The sequence below is a fragment of the Lipotes vexillifer genome, unplaced genomic scaffold, assembly GCF_000442215.2.
Source record: "Lipotes vexillifer unplaced genomic scaffold, Lipotes_vexillifer_v1.1 scaffold95, whole genome shotgun sequence".
Classification (NCBI taxonomy): Eukaryota; Metazoa; Chordata; class Mammalia; order Artiodactyla; family Lipotidae; genus Lipotes; species Lipotes vexillifer.
The window spans coordinates 1,577,696-1,597,301 of NW_006791458.1; the positions used below are offsets into that span (position 1 = coordinate 1,577,696).

At 37.7% G+C, this 19,606-nt stretch overlaps 2 protein-coding genes across 4 annotated transcripts in view; both read left to right on the forward strand.

The window, feature by feature from the left end:
- SLU7 (spliceosome associated SLU7) overlaps positions 1–8,942 on the forward strand; it is a 15,554-nt gene extending 6,612 nt beyond the window's left edge. The window contains exons 7-16 of the mRNA XM_007464402.1: positions 2,664–2,711; positions 2,909–3,040; positions 3,304–3,401; positions 3,706–3,773; positions 3,908–4,047; positions 4,905–5,066; positions 7,191–7,295; positions 7,454–7,525; positions 7,642–7,755; positions 8,648–8,942. Coding sequence (XP_007464464.1) covers positions 2,664–2,711; positions 2,909–3,040; positions 3,304–3,401; positions 3,706–3,773; positions 3,908–4,047; positions 4,905–5,066; positions 7,191–7,295; positions 7,454–7,525; positions 7,642–7,755; positions 8,648–8,827 — 1,119 coding nt within the window. The 3' untranslated portion in view covers positions 8,828–8,942. The remainder of the gene's footprint in view (positions 1–2,663; positions 2,712–2,908; positions 3,041–3,303; positions 3,402–3,705; positions 3,774–3,907; positions 4,048–4,904; positions 5,067–7,190; positions 7,296–7,453; positions 7,526–7,641; positions 7,756–8,647) is intronic.
- A 3,092-nt stretch (positions 8,943–12,034) lies between these two features.
- Positions 12,035–18,758, forward strand: ZBED8 (zinc finger BED-type containing 8). Of its 3 annotated transcripts, none has more exons than XM_007464404.1 (3): positions 12,051–12,436; positions 13,990–14,064; positions 16,341–18,361. In XM_007464404.1, the coding sequence occupies exon 3, from the start codon at positions 16,391–16,393 to the stop codon at positions 18,170–18,172; it is 1,782 nt and encodes a 593-aa protein (XP_007464466.1). In that variant the 5' UTR covers positions 12,051–12,436; positions 13,990–14,064; positions 16,341–16,390; the 3' UTR covers positions 18,173–18,361. The 3 variants fall into 3 exon arrangements, with proteins under 3 accessions (XP_007464467.1, XP_007464466.1, XP_007464465.1); XM_007464403.1 differs by lacking the exon at positions 13,990–14,064 and adding an exon at positions 13,292–13,369 and having other exon boundaries at positions 12,063–12,436; positions 16,341–18,758; XM_007464405.1 differs by lacking the exon at positions 13,990–14,064 and having other exon boundaries at positions 12,035–12,436; positions 16,341–18,754.
- Positions 18,759–19,606: the final 848 nt, after the last annotated feature.

Consider the following 19,606-nt stretch of genomic DNA (forward strand, 5'->3'; position numbering starts at 1 on the left):
TCTATCGAGTGGAAAGAGTAAAACTGACTTACAGGGTTCATGCGACTATAAATTGATGCAATCATTTTGGAGAGAATATTGCCATAAAACATTTATATACCTTTTCTGGAACTAAATTAGTAAATCCATCCATCCTAAATTTTTTCTAGTATTCAGAAAAGTCATTATGCACAAAGATATTCATTGCAGCACTTTTAACAACAGCAAGAAATTGTAATAGTTTAATAGGGAATTAGCGAAGTGAGCTATATCCTTCCTCTGCATGATAGAATGTAAAATGACTTTTATTAAAACTTTGTAACAACACTGGCTAACACTTACATTTTAATGACACATGTAAAATATTACAGTATTACCACACAGGGAAGACGACCAGAACACCAGTTCTCATTTAATATAGAATTAGTGAATATTTCTTTTTATTTGTTTATTTTAGTATTTCCCACATTCTCCGTAATGAACATGTAATAATTTTATAGCTAGGCAAAAAATTTTCAAACTAACAAAAAAGACGTATTGCAGACAGGTTTTTTCCTTTTTTTTTCTTCCAGTCAACTTAATAGTTAGAGTATATTATACTTATTAGAGTTGTGAAAATTTCTTTTAACAAATTAATGGCATAAGTAAATAATAAACATTTTCTAGTTGTCGAGTTTAAACTTCTAAAAGGGACCCTTAGCAAGTATAATTACAAAGAAAACACAACTAGGTAAGTTAATCACCAAGTGAGCAGTCACAGAGGCTACCTATCAGGCAGGTTCAAAGCACAAGTTAACAGACAGATAATGTTAAAACCCAGCTCTGCCCCTGGCTAGCTAGGTGGTCCTGGAAAAATTAATTTGCCTCTCTGAGCCTCAGTTGATCATCTCTAAAGCAGAGATAACAACACCTACCCCCACCAGGAGGTTTAGCGTACGTATCACAGAGTAAACACTTGGTAATTGGTAGCTATTGTTAATCATTACCAACTCTGGAAAAAAGAAGAGGGTGTTTTTCTAACATATTCTTTGTTGTTGTTTCTTGTAAACATATTATAATTTATTTTCCCAGTAAGCATACTTACTGGGAAAGTAAGTATGAATTTTGCCCATTTGGATATGAAGATTAACTGCATATAGTAGAGCTATGTCTACTATAGAGATTTAGCTGTCTGTGTAGCAATATAAATGTCCTTTAATTGAACTAGCAACCTGTAAGAACTCCAAAAAATATTTTTTTTTAAATTCCCAATTTTGAAGGCAACAAATATTCAGAAAAAGTACACAGAAAATTATAAAGAAGAAAAATATCCCCTATGTTAACTGTGAACATTTTCAAGTAGGCCATTCAGTGTCCTAGTCCACCCCCCACATACATCCATGGATGTGTGTGATTATCATACAACATGTTTTTTAAATGGATTCATCTTTACATACTCATTTATCACCTACTCTTTTAATTTAACAATATACAGTGCAGTGAGGACTTGTTCTCCATATCATTAAATAAAGACCTGTAACATTTATTTTTATATAAATTCACATGGTTGAGTAATCAAAATAATTTAAGAAGATAGATGTGCCTCCATCCACCCTATCTCTAAACCTCACCCCCCATAACCATTTTTTTCTTACAGATCCTTTCAGAGTTTGTTGTGTAAATACAAACAAATACAAATATGTAATCTTATTCCCATCTTTCCCTCTTTTTTTTCCCCCCCCAAAAAAAAGGTAGCAAAGTATACGTGTTTTTCCACACCTTGGACAAAATGACTTTAATGGTTGTTCAGTGTTTATTGAGTGCAATAATTTATATAACCAATCACCTCTTGTTGATTTGTTTTTTCCCAATTATTTGTACAATACCCAACACTAGATTCTTATAAGACTTTTATTTAATAGACATTTTTTCTTTATGATAAATTCCTAAAAGTGTAATTGTTGATGCACTGAATATGTATATGTAAAATTTGATGACTTATCACTTAGCTAGCATTCAGAAAGCCTGTACAAATTTTTGCTTCCACCAATATACCATATATATATATTTTTTATACACGTTTCCACATCCCCCCACTAATGGTATAAGGTATTCTTTTGAACGTGTGAAGCCTTTTTAAAAGGACATGAGGAAGTACTGAGCACTTTGCTCTCGGCATTTTGTGGAGATAGAGAATATCGTGACCAACTGCTAATGAAGAGTGTCTTTGAAGCAAGGATTTTGCACGCTTCTTAAATCACAGCGTGTTGTCACCTGAGTAGATTTCTTCATTGCCTAAATTTTACAAAGGCTATTTTGGCTCTAAAGATACTTATTACATGATCCTGGCAACTTTTCTTTTTGGCCTTAATAGAAAAACAGTGAAGTTTAATGAAAATGTTATGTCTGAAGATTGAACACATATGAAATGAGTATTTATTAGGTATACTGATCAACTTAATCTTTCTATTACGTTTGTGTGATTACAGTCCTATCATCAATGAAAATTTTGGATTTGTAGACAGCCTAATAAAATTATTCACAATGACGTACTTGTATTCAAAACTTATGTGCTCGCTACAAGTGAGAAATATGAGAATTTGTTCAGTTAAATATGTTATTTTAACTATGTTTTTAAAGTGTTAAATAATCAGTTGATTCAGTGGAATACAATTACAAATTCGTTTCCTTCTTTCGTGACACAGAATTCTCCAAAACACCAGTGGGGAGAAGAGGAACCAAATTCTCAGACGGTAGTAAATATATGCCCTATCTGGATATCCATTAAATTTTTACATTTCTGATGGCTAATATTAATAGTAATATATAATTCATAATAATAATAGGTTTAAAGAACACAGTGAGTAAGGGTTTGGCTAAAGGGAAAACAAGAACTAGATGCTGCTCTTTTTTTCTTAAAAATTTTTTTCCCTCTCTCTTCCTCTTTCAGGAAAAAGATCATAACAGTGAAGATGAGGATGAAGATAAATATGCAGATGACATTGACATGCCTGGACAGAATTTTGACTCTAAGAGACGAATTACTGTCCGGAATCTCAGGATTCGAGAAGATATTGCAAAAGTAAGCCTTGCCAACTCAACATACATACTCAAAAAATATTTGTCTTCCCAGCCTAAATTTTGTCTACTAATATGGTATCTCGGTAGTATATGGGTAATATAGTCAGTCATTCCAAGGTTAGGTGTCATTCCGGTTTTCTTTCTCTTCACCTGTACCCCAGACATGCACACACACATTTAATTGGCTCCTCCTGCTAGTCTGCTGAAATCTTCTTTGATGAAAGTAATCATTAACACGGTCTTAAAATATTTTTTTCCTTCTAGTATTTGCGGAATTTAGATCCAAATTCTGCTTACTATGATCCCAAAACTAGAGCGATGAGAGAGAATCCCTATGCCAATGCAGGAAAGAATCCAGATGAGTAAGTACCAAGTTCAATGTAAGATTTCAAGAGGGCGGCTGCGCCCGTAAGCCATGGCCGCTGAGCCTGCGCGTCCGGAGCCTGTGCTCCGCAATGGGAGAGGCCACAACAGTGAGAGGCCTGTGTACCGGAAAAAAAAAAAAAAAAAAAAAAAAAAAAGGTTTCAAGGTAGGGGAGGGGAGCTTTTATTCATAAACCACAATCTGAATTAAAATGAGTATCACCTATGGTCAGGTCAGAAAAGAATTTCCTTAAAAAAATCAATCTCTGAAACAGTTTTTGTTTTTTAAATTTGTGTTTACAGAGTGAGCTACGCGGGGGATAACTTTGTTAGATACACAGGTGATACCATTTCAATGGCTCAGACACAATGTAAGTGTTTTCTCTATGTCAAGGTATTTTATATCAGCTCATAAGAAATTTAGGGGCGTTTTTTAAAGCTTGTTTCCAAGAAGCACGAAAACAATGTAGGTGACAGCTCATTACGATGTTTTTAATTACCCTAGTGTTTGCTTGGGAAGCCTATGACAAGGGGTCTGAAGTGCATCTGCAAGCTGATCCTACAAAACTAGAGCTGTTGTATAAGTCCTTCAAAGTCAAGAAAGAAGACTTCAAAGAACAGCAGAAAGAAAGCATCCTGGAAAAGGTAATTTTGACCAAACTGGTAAAGGAAAACATTTATTAAATAGAAATTGTCAGTTAATAAACATTTAATTTACATTTGGAATACAATATACAGTCCATTTTAATCCATCAGGATTAGTCCTGTCCTTCCACTGATCCAATCAGTTGGTATACAGTATCAGTGTAGCTATATCAGTGAGCTTTTGCAGCAAAACAAATCACCTCAAAATGTAATAGTTTAAAAAAAATAGTTTAAATAAACGTTTCTTATTTCTCACCATTTTGTATGTCAGCTGGGTCTCCTGGTCTGAGTCTGCCTATCTGAAGTTGGATGATCTAGAATAGCCTCACTTTGGTTTCTAGCAGTTAGCAGCCCTCATTTGTCCTGAGAAGGCCTCATCTGGAACAGCTCATCTCTGCCCCACATGGGTTCTTATCCTCTGATAGGCTAGCCCAGCTTCTTTACATGGCATTCTCAGGATACCAGAAACTAGCAACAAAGTGTGCCCCAGTGTACAAGTGTTTTTCAGGTCTTTGCTTACATCATATTTGCCAGTGTTCCATAGGCCAGAACAAGTAGCCTGGCCAGGCCCAGATTCAAGGGAAGGAGCAGCAAAGTCATGTGGCAAATGGGCATGCACAGAGGATAAGGGGAATTGTATGAGCATTTTGTATCTACCACACTCAACAGATGAATGGCAATTGAGACATCTTTTATTTGCCTGTGAAAATTTGGTGACATTTTTTTCACTGTGTTTTGTATAACAAAGCCCATGAAGAATAGTCCTCTAATCTTTCTGATTGGAAATAAACCCTTCAGTAGAGATTTGAATGCAAATCTTTGTAAAATGTATTTAATAATGTTCAATGTCCTTTTAGTACGGTGGCCAAGAACACTTGGATGCCCCTCCAGCTGAACTGCTTTTAGCTCAGACCGAAGACTACGTGGAGTACTCAAGACATGGGACAGTCATCAAAGGACAGGAGCGGGCTGTTGCCTCCTCCAAGTATGAGGAGGATGTGAAGATCCACAATCATACTGTATGTGTTCAACCAGAATTATTTTTGTTTCCTTGTTAGCATTTTGCTCCGGATTGTATTTTTCATTAGTAAGTCGTTGTGTTTCATTTTGTTTTTTGCATTTTAACTTTGTCTTATTTTTTAATACAATTTTTAAAGGTTATACAGCATTTACAGTTATTACAAAATATTGGCTATATTCCCCACATTGTACAATACATCCTTGTAGCCTGTCTTACACCCAGTAGTTTATACCTTCCACTCCCCGACCCCTGTATACTGCTTCTCCCCTCCTCCCCACTGGTAACCACTAGTTTGTTCTCTATATCTGTGAGTCTGCTTCTTTTTTTGTTATTTTCACTAGTTGTATTTTTTATATTCCACATGTCAGTGATATCATACAGTATTTGTCTTTCTCTGACTTATTGCACTTAGCATAATGCCCTTCGAGTCCATCCATGTTGCTGCAGATGGTAAAATTTTGTTCTTTTTTATGGCTGAGTAGTTTGCCATTGTATATATGTACACCACATCTTTATTCATTCATCTGTTGATGGACATTTAGGTTGCTTCCATATCTTGGCAATTGTAAATAATGCTACTGTGAACATTGGGGTGCATGTATCTTTTTGAATTAGTGTTTTTGTTTTTATCAGATATATACCCAGGAGTGGAATTGCTGGGTCACATGGTAGTTCTATTTTTAGTTTTTTTGAGAAACCTCCATACTGTTTGCCACAGTGGCTGCACCAACTGCTGTTTTATGAAATTTTCCCAAAATGTGAAAGAATACTATTATTTTCACTCATATACCCACCATCTAGATTCCAATTTTTTTTTTACAGGTCGCTATATACACTTTGTCTAGAAGAGTGTGTGTGTGTGTGTGTGTGTGTGTGTGTGTGTGTGTGTAAGTAACTGTATATTTTTTTGACTGAAACATTTGGAAATTACAGATATCATGACATTTCACCCATAACACTGTATCATGTATTCTAAAATTAAGGATGTTCTCCTATATAACTACATTACCATTATCACACTTCAGAAAATTGACATTAATGCCTTAATATCACCTAATCTCTAGTCCTTAATCACATTTTCCAAAATATACCCCAAAATGCCTTTAAGTAACTCTTTGGGTTTTTTTGGTTGGAGTGGGTGGGGATAGTTGTTTTGTGCCTGAGTGTGAGACACAGAATCCAGTCACAGCTTACGTTTATTTTGTTATTTAGTTGTTATCTCTCTTTTTTCTAGCATGTATGTCCCCTTTATCGTGACAGTGACTCTAACAGATCATGCCAGTTATCTTGTAAACTGTCTCCTATCCTGTATTTGACTGGTTCCTAGTGATATATAACTTATTCCTGTATTCCCTGTATTTCCTATAAACAGGAATTCAGATCGAAAGGCTTGATTAGATATAAGTTAAATATTTTGACAGGAACACTTCATAGGTGATACAGTATATGTCATATTGCATCGCATGATAAAGCATATAATTTGCTGTACTTGAAGTACCCAAACTACACTTGTCTCTCTAAGTAAGAGTCAAAAACCTAGCTACCTAATAGGAGCTAGGCCAGTAATCATAGATGAGTGAAATGAGCCAGGCAAATTTTACAAACTAGAGAACACAAGCCCTGTCTAATAGGGGCATCTACTGGTCAGCAACAGCCAATTATTGACAAGTGGGAATGTGGGCCCAGGTTTTCCCAGTCCTCAATTTTTCAAGAGAAGTCAGATAGCCTAAATTTTTTAATTTTGGGGGGGCATAGAATATAAGACCGTTGTAACCACACCTTCTCCCTGTTAGCTAGCCCTAGCATCCCCATAATTTTCCTCCTTTTATCACCAGTATATGAGAATAACCAACAAGGACCTACTGTATAGCACAGGGGACTATACTCAATATTTTGTAATAACCTATAAGAGGAAAGAATCTGAAAATGAATATATTTATAACTGAATCACTGTGCTGTACACCTAAAACTAACACGACATGGTAAATCAACTATACTTCAGTTTTTAAGAACAATCAAATTAATTAATGATAGAATTTTTTAAAAAAAGAAAGAAAAACAGTATATGAGAGACCCTAGTTTCAGGTTCATTTTTAAATAACCTCTCTCTGTCTCTCTGCAGCATATCTGGGGCTCTTACTGGAAAGAAGGCCGTTGGGGATACAAATGCTGTCACTCTTTTTTCAAGTATTCCTATTGTACTGGCGAAGCTGGGAAGGAGACTGCTGTAAGTAATTGCCCTCTAGTGCTTAAAAGTGAACAACAGCCAAAGCTCTTAAGTCAAAATTTATATGAAACATAGATTTTTATGTTTCAAATTTTAACTTTTTCTTAGATGACTGGTAACTATGACTCTCAAGTTAGATTACATATATTTTTCCACAGAATTCAGAGGAGTGTATTATAAATGATACAACTGGAGAAGAATCTGTGAAAAAACCTCAGACCCTCATGGAGGTAAGTCCATGATCAGTTGTCCTGAATTTTTAAGTGTTGGAGGGAGGACTTTAAAACTTGTGCTAGAACTTTGTTTTTGCATTAACAACACTATATATTTGCATCCTCGCAATCAGATGCATCAGGAAAAACTAAAAGAGGAGAAAAAGAAGAAAAAAAAGAAGAGGAAGCATCGAAAGAGCAGTTCAGAGAGTGATGACGAAGAAAAGAAACATGAAAAATTGAAAAAGGTACTTTGTGAAGCCTAAATAAACAGTAAAAGTGACCACAGCATTCTTTATTTGTAGGGACCTTAGGAAATTATCTAGTCCTATTTACAAGCTCATTTTAAAAATGAGCAAATGAGCCCCCAGTCTGGGTGATTTGCTCAGGTCACCTATTAGGTGTAGAATACGAATAGAGATTTTGTGTGTCTCGATATTGCCTGCTTCTTGAACTATTTGTTGAATATCACTAATGCACAGAAGAAAAATGCTTGGTATAGTTGTTATTTTAGAGTTATGACATGTTCGCCAGAGAGACTTGCCATCTGGCTCTATAATTTGTAAGTTTCAGCAAGTCTTGGGAAAAGTGAGAATTGCAGTCTCCACCAAAAAGCATCAGTTGCCGGCTTCTGTCAGTAAAATAAACCTCATTCAATTTTCGTTGTTAAATAAAATTTCTTTGAAATTTCATTGAAAATGTCATAGAATATTTTGTGCTCTATGAAAATGTATGAGCCAAATAGTGATTAGTTGTAGCTTGACAGCGAAAGGGCTGACTCCCAAGCTCTTCCTGGTAATCTAGGTTTTTTGTTTTTGTTTTTGTTTTTTTTGCGGTACGTGGGCCTCTCACTGTGGTGGCCTCTCCCGTTGCGGAGCACAGGCTCCGGACGCGCAGGCTCAGTGGCCATGGCGCACGGGCCCAGCCGCTCCGCGGCATGTGGGATCTTCCCGGACCGGGGCATGAACCCGTGTCCCCTGCATCGGCAGGCGGACTCTCAACCACTGCGCCACCTAGCCCGCAATCTAGGTTTTTGATGTAGTAGTTCATACTCAGTGGGGTCTTCTGGTACTCTACCACTTTTGCACAAAAGAGATCTGATGTAGAGCCACGGTATTCATTTCTTTCTTCTCACTATAGGCACTGAATGCAGAGGAGGCCCGTCTTCTTCATGTCAAGGAGATCATGCAGATTGATGAGAGGAAGCGGCCTTACACTAGCATATATGAAACTCGGGAACCCACTGAAGAGGAAATGGAGGCCTACAGAATGAAGCGTCAGAGGCCAGATGACCCCATGGCCTCCTTCCTCGGACAGTAGTAACTGGTCACAGATGGTCACCGAAGATAGACTCTGCTGATACATTCTTTTAGATTCTTGCTGATGATTATCAATGGAAAAATCTGTATCTACTCTCCTTGCTGCCTGACTTTAAAGCATCCAGAAGACTTATATCATTCATTCCTTTCCATACTGAAGAAACAGAGAAGAAAAAAAAGTGGTATATTAAGTGCAGATTAAGATTTTATTTCCAATTTTATATTAATGATGTGGAAAAAGGTCTTGGCTCTCCACCTATCACAAATATCTTAACATTTATTAAGTTTCAAACTTCATTTCCTCAATTTTTATGGCCCTTTATCTAGTGTTAGCACTCATTTTGAAGGCAGTTAGTTACTCTTTCTCAAAACAAGGGCTTCGTTTTTTTTAATTAGTAGTAACTATAACTGTAGTTATTTGATAATCATTTCTTTTTGCCTTCTTGGATTTTTCTGATCTGAAGCTAATATCCTATCTTGAGCTCTGGGTTACTGAAAGGACTGTAGAACGTGTGAAAACTTTATCCCTGATGTCAGTCTGTGTAGTAATAATCCTGTTTTCCACTTGGTTATAAAATTTTGATTTTCAGAACATTTCCTTGTATCTTATACTCAGAACTAAATGCGTTAGGCTTTTCATGGAAAAAAACTATTTTGTCACCCTTGAGTCAGTGTTAGTACTAGGTCTTTTACCATTCTAGACATGAGTGTTTAGACACAGAAATCCTTTTCTTTAGCATAGAGGATATGGTCTGTGATACTAATTGCTGTTTTCATTGTGATTGCCTTTATATAACAATCATGAATATTAGATTTTTTAAAGATTATAGAATAACTCTTGTACCTAATCTTCATAGCCAGCAGGTGTCTTTTTTAAATTTGCAAAAAGCAAAACCTGAAGCTGAAGGTTTCTTCAAAGAATTACAAGTATAGCTTGTAGGGCTATTAGTAACTGAGATTGCCGCGATTTTTAGCCTTCTTCTAAGAACACTGTGAAGATAGTACTGACAGTGAGAGTGGGATCAGTGAAAACAGCCTGTTTAAAACCCCTGACACAAGGACATTGACTTTTAACAGCTCACTGGCTTTTCTAAGCTACCAAAACCCACTGGAATATTGCATTAAGTTAGCGTCTCAGAAATAGTGCTGGTGGGAGAGTAACTGAATCAGATTATCAAGTTCTGTGGATATACATGGTATCTAGATTCAGACCAGTATGAAATTTAAACAGCAATGCAAATACATCAAATTCTTAACCTAGTTTAAGAATGTCAAAAATTTACATTTTCATATTCCTACCTTAACATAGAATTGTTCAACATAGTCTGATATTAGTGTCTATTTTGTATTTTATTTATCTTTTGTTGATAAAGATGTATAACTGAGAATACTTAACTGTGAGTGGTTTGTAGCATTATTTCAAATATTTGGGGACTTCGCTGGTGGTCCAGTGGGTAAGACTCCACGCTCCCAGTGCAGGGGGCCCAGGTTCGATCTCTGGTCCGGGAATCAGATCCCGCGTGCATGCCGCAACTAAGAGTCCACATTGCCACAACTAAAGATCCCGCGTGCCGCAACCAAGACCTGGCACAGCCTCAATAAATAAATAATATTAAAAAAAAAAAAGACCCGGCAGACAAGTGATCTATAGGACTGGCAGGAAGCCTGGGTCAGCGTCTGTGTGTTTGAATTAGAAAATTTCAGGAGGGACTTCCCTGGTGGTCCAGTGGGTAAGACTCCGTGCTCCCAATGCAGGGGGTCTGGGTTCGATCCCTCGTCGGGGAACTAGATCCCACCTGCATGTTGCAACTAAGAGTCCACGTGCTGCAACTAAAGAAAAGATCCTGCATGCCGCAACTGAAGATCCTGCGTGCTGCAACTAAGACCCAGCACAGCCTAAATAAATAAAATATATTTTTTAAACAATTTCAGGACTCTAAAAAATGTGTCACCTAACATTTCTATTAGGGCTTCTGTTCCCTCTTCTTGAAACCTAATTTACTCTGATTTTAGGAAGAATTCTATAATATATGAAATCATGTCTTATTTCTGTTTCATTTTGGATAAAAGGTAATATCTAGGACATTACTCAAGATATGAACTTTGATTTTATTATCTCAATTATAGCTGCCTTTTGAGTGCTAGAACTATGTAGTGTAGTTTTCACATGTTATCTCCTCAAAAGAATTTCATGGGCTGAGTAATGGATAATAGCCATATTTCACAGTAAGCATAAGGACTTAATGAGTCCAGGTGGTTTGCTCAAGTCCTAACAGTAAAAAGTGTTGGGGCCAGAACATAAACCCAAGTCTCTGACTCAAGCCTACTCCTTTCTCTGGTATTTAAGGCCCAGGTTTCTGGGCCAAGCTGGTCTTTTGCAATTTCTTTCATTGACAGAAACTAAGCAGGCTCTCAATCTTTTTATCAGGTTCACCCTCAATACCTGAAAATAAAGTATCTGTCCCACATTCTTTGACACTTCCCCCTGCCCCAGCCTTGTGGGATGCTTCTCCCAAGACTAACTATACAAAACTGAGTAAAATGTGATTTCATTAAATACCCTCAAAATAGGAAAGAGGGCTATATTTAGATTTGTTTCTTTCAACTTTTTCTCATTTCTAATTTAGGGTTTTTCTCTGCAATCTCTCTAATATGGGTTTATTTCTCTAGGAGTCTGTAAAAAAAATAAAATTTAAAATCGTTTCTCAAAGATGAATGATGATTCTTAGCAAATTCATCCACATGCTCTAATTAATGGGAAGTGGGAGGAGGGCGAGAGGACACAAGCTCAGCCTCCACCATTAGTATGTTAATGGCATGTACAGCTTGTCCCATTTGCCTGAATGTTTAATTTGTAAGTAGAATGCGCTCCCTTCTCTTTTTCCTCATTGATTCTACATAGAAAATGGTTAATTATTGAAGCTTTACAATCGCCAAGCTCAAAGCCTGACTTAACATAAAATTTTATCTGCAGTGCTTTAGAAAGTAGAACTATGTGGGCTTTACAGGGCCTTCCATTCCCGAGATTCTACGATTCATCCTCTCTGGCAGACACAATAAGCAAAAAATCCCCAGCTCCAAGTCCCCCATCTGAAAAGAAAACCAGCACGCGTGCTCCTTACTCAGGGCGGCGGGGCCCTCAGCCGCTTGCCAGTGCGCCTGCGTGCCGGGATCCGCCTCGCCCGGTCTGCGGGCGGGAAGCCCCCCCGAGAACCCGGATGGGACCCGGCGCGGCTGGAGCGGGGGACGCCACGGGCGCTGCTGTTTCACCGCGCCCTGCAAGGCCCTGCTCGGGAGTCGGACACGAGGAACCGCCGCCTAGACTGGTTCTAGCGCCCGGAGGCTGGGCCCCAGCCTGAGCGGAGAGCGAACGGGAGCCTGAAACGGGCGCCTAAAAGAAGCCCGAGCATCCCTTGGGCCTGCTCCTCTGGCTAGGAGACGTCGGGTGGAGACCGAGCAGAGTCCTCTTCCCGCGGCGCCGGCGTCCTTAGCTCGCCCGGGCCGCCTCCTAAACGCTCCGTCCTTATAATACACCAACAGGTCCTACCAGTTACGAGCTGGTGTTGTTTACATGCATTCTCATAATTAAACTTCCCAACAGCCCTGTAAGGTAGGTACCATTGTCCTCCCCGGTTGAGGGACTGAAGCTTGGACAGGTCCCAGCCTAAGTGACAAAGGCAGGATCCCAGGCGTTTGCCTCTGGCGCATTTTCTCAGCTATTGCATTCCCGTCCCTTCTCTCCTGGCTTTTGCTCTTAACGATGTAAAATGTAATGATTCAATCCTCTGCCTCCCTGGACACCGACACCTACCATGGACGGGCATAGGCGGTGGCCAGGTACAAGTTGGATTGTGTTTGGTTTGGGGTTTTAGGTTTACAACTGCACTTTAGTGTTGTCACTGCTGAAATAGATGTTTTAGCCTTCCTCAGGTATTTCTGTTATGTTAATGTTCACTTGCAACTGACTTTTTTCTCTAAATTGTGATGCTTTTTCCGTATCTACCCTTCATAAATTTGCAAAACATTTTACTCTGTTACATCTGGTCTTTCATTCTGCATCTTCAGATAGCTTTCAACAAACTCTCAAAAGAACCATTCTGAAAACTAATTGTCTATCTTAATAAGGAAATCTTTTTGTTTATTTTACTGTTTATTATGGAAATTTTCCAGCATACATAGAGTGAGAATGGTGTAATGATGTGTACCCATCATCCAGCTTTAGCAGTTACCAACTCAAGGTCAATCCTGTTCTGTTTCCACCCTATTGTGTGTGTATGCGTGTTTGTATATGTGTGCTGAAGTACTGTATTTCAAAGGAAATCCCAGACATCATTTCACTTGTAAATAACTAAGTCTGTATCTCTAACAAATGAAGACCTTTTTTTAACACAACCATACCATTATCACAGTTTCAGTTAATAATTCCTTAATAAGGTGATGCTCTTTTAATGTTTACATATTTTAGGATATTGTGATTGCTAAATACCACAAAGGAGCAAGTGAAAATTGTGAGTTTCTAAAACACAAGAAAGCCTCCTGGGCAGTAAGTTCATCTTTGAGGATCTTGAAAATTCTTGCTACCTATTCTCCCTTTTTGAGGGGGATGGAGAAGAATACTATAAATGAGTTTTTCTAAAAATTCTTTTCCAAACAGGTTAATCTTCAATCAGAATATACTTGAGCAGCATAGTCAGAGAGGGGAACAATGGACTCTAAACTCATCCTATAATGATTTCCAGTGAGAAATCATTTGAAGTAAAGCTTTTTCCTTCACTCCCTCTGTTCCCCAAAATATACATAACAGAATACAGAAAGATAAGCATTTTTTATGCTTATGTCATCATTTTGTTATCAGTTAGGCGAGGTTCTAAACACAGTTGGCCCATAGTCTCATCACTTGATAAAGGAACGCTTAAGATCAACTCTAAACTTTAAACTGCCTTTACTGACTGGCAGACATCTTCCAATTTTAAACTGACTGATAACAACCATATGGCAGATCAACTTACTAGTTACACAGAAGTGCATTTTACAACTAGTCATTCTTGGCAGAGCCTCTAGAAAGCTAATGCCTTAATATTCTTGGCTTACTTAACTGTGACTTTTTTTTAATGGCCAAAGTGGGCATTTGGATTTAAATGTACTCCTGTTACATTATTTCAGCCACATTCTGTGGCACAGAACTCTGGAAATTTAGGGGATCACTTATTTACGTGGGAGATAGAAATGTTTTCTAAGGTATATTTGAGTCTACCTGTGGATTACACCTTTACTCATTGCTCAGGAGGGAGAAAGAAAAAAAGGCATGTCTTTCCTTTTAGGTCCCTCAACTTCCTTTTTTTTTTTTTTAATTTAAATTTTTTTTAATGTTTCATTTATGACTTTTTTTTAGTTTTCATTGGAGTATAGTTGCTTTACAATGTTGTGTTTCTGCTGTACAACAAAGTGAATCAGTTATACATATACATATATCCACTCTTTTTTTAGGTTTCCTTCCCATTTAGGTCACCACAGAGCACTGAGTAGAGTTCCCTATGCTATGCAGTAGGTTCTCATTAGTTATCTGTTTTATACATAGTACTGTATATATGTCAATCCCAATCTCCCAATTCATCCCACCCTCCCTACCCCACTTGGTAACCATGTTTGTTTTCCACATCTGTGACTCTTTCTGCTTTGTAGATAAGTTCATCTGTACCGTTTTTCTAGATTTCACATATAAGCAATATTATATATTTGTCTTTCTCTTTCTGACTTCACTCTGTATGATAGTCTCTAGGTCCATCCATGTCTCTGCAAATGGCACTATTTTGTTCCTTTTGATGGCTGAGTAATATTCCATTGTATATATGTACCACATCTTCTTTATCCATTCCTCTGTCGATGGATATTTAGGTTGCTTCCACATCCTGGCTATTGTAAATAGTGCTGCAATGAACACTGGGGTGCATGCATCCTTTCGAATTATGGTTTTCTCCAGATATATGCCTAGGAGTGGGATTGCTGGGTCATATGGTAGCTCTATTTTTAGTTTTTTTAAGGAACCTCCATACTGTTCTCCATAGTGGCTGTACCAATTTACATTCCCACCAACAGTGCAGAGGGTTCCCTTTTCTCTACACGCTCTCTAGCAGATTTGTAGATTTTTTGATGACAGCTATTCTGACCAGTGTGAGGTGAGGTATAGTTTTGATTTGCATTTCTCTAATAATTAGTGATGTTGAGCATCTTTTCGTGTATTTTTTGGCCATCCATATGTCTTTTTTGGAGAAATGTTAGGTCCCTCAACTTTCGTAAGAAGTTGTCATCAACTCAGAAAACGTAATTGCCTGTTAAAGCATTTAGTGTTTACTTAGCAACCTAGAATATCGGTAAGCTAGGAATTGGCCCGAGGATATGTTTCATTTCTCTAAATCTGTCTATGTACTAGGATGTGTATCAGAATCACCTGGACAACTTTATTTTAGATTCTTTTGTCCTACTTTTGGAGATGATGATTTATTAATTCTGAGGTGGTACAGGGACATGTATACTTTCAAAGGGGCTCCCGATGATTGTGATAGGCATCTCTTGTTAGAGATTACTGTTCTAGGTACTATTCATAAGAATTATCTAAAATGCTTATTTAGAATACAGATTTGGGGCCCCTACTCCAGAGCTAGGGAATCAGAATATCTCAGGGTGGGGTCCAAGAATCTGCATTTTCACAAGAGACTTATATGATTCCTTCATTTACTAAACTAGAGAACCACTGCCTTCTACATCCTGTCGTACTGTAATTAAGGCTTTTCTTCCATGAGAGAGCTTTTTCTGAAGTTTCAGTAACAAGAATAGTTGTGTTTCTCCTGAGCAACTTGTTTTGCTTTTTTATATGGACAGTGTGAATCATGGACGGATAGTGTGTATCCTACTTCTGTGTCAAGGGTGGCTTGGTCAGACCTGTTTGAAATTCTCTGCTTAAGTTGGAGTCAAAGCCACTCAAGGATCAAATAGTTTTATAGACCTGTTTAATCCTTAACTATTAGAAAGAACTGGCCACCATGTCAAAATCTGCCCTTCCTTACAGTATTTAGTGAATTACTCCCTTCTCTATTCACTAGTTCATAACTGGGGGTGTGCATACATCCTTGGCATAAGATGCAAAGAAGGGGGTGGTAGTGAGATGCCTTTTCTGGGGATACAAAATGTACCAGCTTTGTTTGGAACATACATAATTGAAAACAAATTAAGCCATAACTGCAATTCATCAATAGAGAATTTATGGGTAATCAGAATTTGCATAAGCCCTAATCTCTCGTACATAACTTGCTGGCAAGGTATTTATTCCAGGGCTTTAGCTGTGAGTTTGCTAGGTTTAAGTTGGGCTGTCATGCTGTCATGGCTTACTTTGAATTGACATGTTGCAGGATATTTCTTGACATGTACACACATGACAGGATGGCATGTGATGTGGCTTTGTTTTAATTCAGTTAGCCACTGGTTTTTAATGTCTGGGTTATATTTTACTTCCAAAGCAAAAAATCTGCGACACCTCTGGAATACGACGTGAGAATTTTGGGGTGCCATGTCGAAGAAACGCAAATGGGACGATGACTATGTTCGTTACTGGTTCACCTGTACAACGGAGGTTGATGGAACTCAGCGCCCACAGTGTGTATTGTGTAACTCTGTATTTTCAAACGCTGACCTCCGACCATCAAAACTGTCTGACCATTTTAACAGACAGCATGGTGGTATAGGTGGGCACGATCTCAATAGCCTGAAACATGTGCCAGCACCATCTGATCAGAGTGAAACCCTGAAAGCATTTGGAGTTGCATCTCAGGAGGATACCTTACTACAGGCATCATATCAGTTTGCATATTTATGTGCCAAGGAGAAGAATCCTCATACAATAGCTGAAAAATTAGTGAAACCTTGTGCCCTGGAAATAGCACAAATAGTTTTGGGACCAGATGCACAAAAGAAGCTTCAGCAGGTATCCTTATCAGATGATGTGATCCATTCTAGAATTGATGAAATGAGCCAGGATATCTTACAGCAAGTTCTAGAAGATATCAAAGCCAGTCCTCTTAAAGTGGGTATTCAGCTTGCTGAGACAACAGACATGGATGACTGCAGTCAGCTAATGGCATTTGTGCGATACATAAAGGAAAGAGAGATCGTAGAAGAATTCCTGTTCTGTGAACCACTGCAGTTAACAGTGAAGGGAAAAGCTGTGTTCAATCTGTTCAGAGACTTCTTTTTGAAGCATAAGATAGCACTCGACGTATGTGGCTCTGTTTGTACTGACGGTGCCTCTTCTATCCTAGGAGAAAATTCAGAATTTGTTTCCTGTATGAAAAAAGAGGTACCTCATATCGTGATCACACATTGTTTGTTGAACCCTCATGAACTTGTCACAAAGACACTGCCTACAAAACTGAGGGATGCTCTTTTTACTGTGGTGAGGGTAATAAATTTTATCAAAGGGCGAGCTCCAAATCATCGCCTGTTTCAGGCTTTTTTTGAAGAAATTGGAATAGAGTATAGTGTTCTCCTTTTCCATACTGAAATGAGGTGGCTTTCCCGAGGCCAAATACTTACTCATATTTTTGAAATGTATGAAGAAATAAATCAGTTTCTTCACCACCAAAGCAGCAATTTAGTTGATCGTTTTGAAAACAAAGAGTTTAAAATTCACCTAGCATACCTTGCAGATTTATTCAAACACCTAAATGAACTTAGTGCATCTATGCAAAGGACTGGAATGAACACAGTATCAGCTAGAGAGAAGTTGTCTGCTTTTGTTAGGAAGTTTCCATTTTGGCTAAAGCGAATTGAGAAAAGAAATTTTACCAACTTTCCTTTTCTTGAAGAAATCGCTGTTTCAGATAATGAAGCAATATGCATTGCAGCTGAAATAACAGTGCACCTGCAGCAGCTGAGCAACTTCTTCCACGGATATTTCTCTGTTGGAGATCTTGATGAGGCAAGTAAATGGATACTGGATCCATTTCTTTTTAATTTGGACTTTGTTGATGATGGCTATTTAATGAAAAATGATCTTGCTGAATTACGAGCTAGTGGCCAAATCCTAATGGAATTTGAGACAATGAAGCTTGAGGATTTCTGGTGTGCTCAATTCACGGTGTTTCCAAGCCTAGCAAAGACAGCTCTAAAAATCCTTACACCGTTTGCAACTACATATCTTTGTGAGTTGGGATTTTCATCACTCTTGCATTTTAAAACAAAGTCCAGAAGCTACTTGAATATGAGTGATGACATCCGTGTGGCTATTTCAAAAAAAGTTCCTCGTTTCTCAGACATCATTGAACAAAAACTAAAGCTACAGAAGTCACTGTAAGCCGATAGACTTTTTCAATGTATAATTTTTAATATGTTCTTAATTCCATTGTAAAAGTAAGTTATAATTCTGTCTCTTTTATATTTATGATATACCAAATCCTTTAAAAGTTTAGCATTTTTAACTTTTAATTTTCACGTGAGATGTGAAAATATGTTTTGAGAATAAAAGCACAAGCAGCAGAAAAGATTAAGTGCTGCTGATACATAGGATTCTTCTAAGTATCTGTTTAACCTTTTGATGTGATACATAAAAAAAGACACTTGAGCACTACAATATCCAAGCTAAATGGTACAATAGGCTACGAATAGAGCCAAGAGAAAAAGACTTCCCAGAACATGCATCTCATGTTAAAAGTCAAAGGATGAAATGACAGACTGAGTCCTCCCATGTCCTTGAGGGCTGTTTTGGGGAGGTTAATGAAATCAGAAAAGGATTATGAAATGTTATAGTGAGAGAAGGGATGGTCCTAGTTAATGTAAGATTTATTTTTAAATGTATTCTTTGGAGTTAGTCTCACAATGTCCATTCCTCTTAGTTCCTATGCTCTAAATTCCATGACATTAATAAACATCCTAATATCCTGTTAGTCACTCTTTGTCTTCTTTTACATTACATCCAGACTCCAAGTCATCAGGGCTGCTAAAGAGGAGATCCCAGAGCCCTATTTGAGAGGTTCTAATTTAACTGGTCTGGACAAGATCAAGGATCTTCATTCTTAACCAGCTTTCCATATGGTTCCGATGGATTCTTTGGTCCTCTCACCTCATCTTATTTTTCCTACACTTATTTTTCCTTTACCCCAGTTTCCTCACTTACTTTACACCTTATGCTGTATGCATTTTTCTAAGATAGTTCAAAACTTTTGAATGGATCAGAATATAAATAATAAAGAAATTGACATGAAGTCACTGTAGTAATTCAGGGCCACCAAAAAGTTCCCCATGGGAATCTAGGTTAATATACTTTCCTGGATGATAATTTGGCTAGATTTATTTTTAAATGTAAATAAACTAACATTTTTTATTTCAAAATTTAATGTTTTATCCAAGTACAATATGCTCAAGGCTGGAGAAGAAATGAGTCCTATAATGAAAAGCCACAGTCCCCTTCCTACCCAATTACCTTAACCATTTCTGCTTTAACATTTTATGGTCCCACCCATATATCTAAGTAATATGTTATACCAAATACATAGGCCAGTTTTGATTTATCAGATTTAGAAGTTATGTGTTGACTCCCCTAGATAATAGGTAAGGACTGAATTTATAAAGCATCCATCTCCTCTCCTACTACTTCCAATTTTTTTGTTATGATAGTACTAATTTTCATTCCTCTTGATTCTGCATAGCCCTTTGATTGAGGATTTTTCCCTCTAGGAATTTATCACATGGAAAGAATCAGGGGTATCCACAAAGTTTATAAGGTGGGTAA

Excerpts from the sequence above, each read along its gene's own strand:
- ZBED8 (XM_007464405.1), top strand. The coding sequence starts at position 16,391 with ATGTCGAAGAAACGCAAATGGGACGATGACTATGTTCGTTACTGGTTC.